Source organism: Salvia splendens, chromosome 2, assembly GCF_004379255.2.
Source record: "Salvia splendens isolate huo1 chromosome 2, SspV2, whole genome shotgun sequence".
NCBI lineage: Eukaryota > Viridiplantae > Streptophyta > Magnoliopsida > Lamiales > Lamiaceae > Salvia > Salvia splendens.
In genome coordinates, this window is record NC_056033.1 from 34785083 (window position 1) to 34787566 (window position 2484).

A 2484-nucleotide genomic window follows, 5' to 3' on the forward strand; every position below is an offset into this window, starting at 1 on the left:
ATAATAAATAAAATAATATAATTATTATCATTTGTAATTAATAATTTATTAAATAATATGTATTATTATTTTTTATAAATAAAAAATGATAAGTATATTTTTAGTTTAGTGTTTAAATCAAATATATACTTTCAAATCTTGATATTTTCCAAACACGGGAAAGTAAAGTTATTAGAAATCATATTCCCGGGATTCATTTTCTCAGGAATCATTTTCCTTGCCAACTTTACTTTCCCGCCAACCAAACATGGCCAAAGTGTTCTTCTCAAAAACGAAAAAGAGGCCAAAGCGTTTCTTGATTTATCGATAACGATGTATTAAATGACAAATTATTCACATACAAACCTCAATCACCTAAATAGCTATGATACATAATTCCCCTCCAATTTATCAAATCATAACACATGACATGGTGTATAAAAACAGTGCAATGCAATCAATATAGCACAGTATGGATTGCAAATTATACAATGGAGTAGTTATGAACAATTAATCACCTAGTATGGATTCCAATTAGCATAGTTTTCATTGCTCATTTGTCCACCATTATGAAGCAAGCCCGCCGTCATATCATTATACCCACCTTGCTCCTCCGCAGCTTCCTCCTCGTCCTCCTGGAGCGGCAGCCTCTCGTACACCGCGTTCGAGAAGGTGGAGGCGATCACCATGACCGGCCCCGCGGCCACCAAGGCCCCGAGCACGCTGCCCCCCAACACCTGCCCCTGCCTGCCAGCCAGGTACACGGTCAGCCCCGTGGACCCCGGCGGCGAGGGCCCGGGCAGGAACGACCCGGTGAGGGACAGTATCTCGAAGCGGCCGGGCAGCGCGACGGCGGAGGGCTGCCTGAGGGTGACGTCGGCCACTGTTCCATTCGCACTGAGCACGCAGACGCCGCGCTGCCTGCGCCGGGCGAACTGGGCGATTGAGTCCACCACGTCGGAGCCGCTGACCACCTCGAGCACGTGGCTCCGCAGTGCGTTGGGGCTGTCGCGCGTCACGAAGATCGGCGGCTTCGGCTTGTTCTTCGACCCCGCCGGCCTCCCCCTCGCACGCCGCGCCGGCGCCTCCACCGCCCCCTCGCTCTCCTCCCCCTCGCCGTTCATGCCGATGCTCAGATCCGGATTCTTCATCGCCGATTCCCTGATCGCAGCCTCAGGCAGACCGCCGCCGCTCTCCGCCCACCACCGGATGGGAAAAGATAAGGTAATAAAGAGATAAGAAAGGGAGAAAAAGGGGTTAAGGTGAGGATGAAGACTCCAACCCCAAGGACTGAATTAACAAATTAAACCAATAATGGACGGGGGTTTGTTAATTTGGTGAGAAGGCGTCAAAGTATTCGTTTAGCTGTCTTTTTCTTTGTCGCTGATGACTTCATTTTTGTTGAGAAATGTGAAGGTGAGAAAATTAGGGTTTATCTTTTCGTCTCACCCAACACCAAGTGGACTGCATGTTCTCAGTACTAGTGAATTATTATTATATTTGTTCATCGATAGTGTCACACTACACAATACACATGTTAATTATGTACTATAATTAAATAAAATCAAGATAGTATAAATATTCAAACAAGTCTCTCCTGTAGTGGTTGTGTTTAGTATCCCTGCGAGATGATATTTGTATGTGGTGCACTATAATTAATTACCCATCTGTTCCTTGTTTATTTGAATAACTTCTTTTTAGCACCCAAAAAGTAAAATTAAAGAGATAATAATATAGAGAAAGTTTTATCTACATTATTCTATTTCTTATATAGCAATTCTTTATGGTCAACGTATATTCATCTATTACGGTATTATCTATATTTATGTGGAAATATATGAGATAGAAAATAGTAACTAGGAATGAAGATAAACATACAACTCATCCAACCCGTATTCCTTTTCATTTTTGCCTATAAGTAGAGTAGTAATTAATATTATTATACTCCTACTATCGTAGTTTGGATTCTTTACTTAGTTTATAGGGGTACTAGTTTGACCGTTGGGGTAACTAATTGAAATTCTTAATTTGTGTTTGAAAGTATTGGTATAGTATGTAAAAACTCGTAGTCGAATCTGTGAGTGATGAGTGTGTGATAACACAGATGTTAATACTATATACTTTTGCAACCTCGAAATAGTTAGTTATGTCTGAAGTCTCAACTCATTAAGTGCTTCTTTGTTTGTCTTCATCAGTCAGCACTGCTCTTGACAGATCTTTGCCTCTAGGAAGTTTTACTCTGCCAAATCATTCCTTTATTTAGTGCCTCCTTCGCATGAAATATTTTGTTTGTGGAAATATGACCTCAAGACAAAAAACATATCTAGGAATTCCAGTAGGAGGACTCAAGTCAACATGCCGCTCATATTACAAATTACAATGGTATATGTATGAAATAAATGAAAAAAATTGTTTAATTACAATGATTCCTAATTTATTAAAATACCCAGTGTATTATCTTTCTTAATTTATTGCCACCAAATGTGATTTCTCACCAAATATGAT

General features: G+C 40.6%; 1 protein-coding gene across 1 annotated transcript; it reads right to left on the reverse strand.

Moving 5' to 3' along the window:
* Positions 1 to 291: 291 nt before the first annotated feature.
* On the reverse strand, positions 292 to 1376 carry LOC121768577 (AT-hook motif nuclear-localized protein 19-like). The gene has a single exon (XM_042165112.1). It carries the CDS (start codon positions 1128 to 1130, stop codon positions 498 to 500), a length of 633 nt encoding a protein of 210 aa, XP_042021046.1. The 5' UTR covers positions 1131 to 1376; the 3' UTR covers positions 292 to 497.
* Positions 1377 to 2484: the final 1108 nt, after the last annotated feature.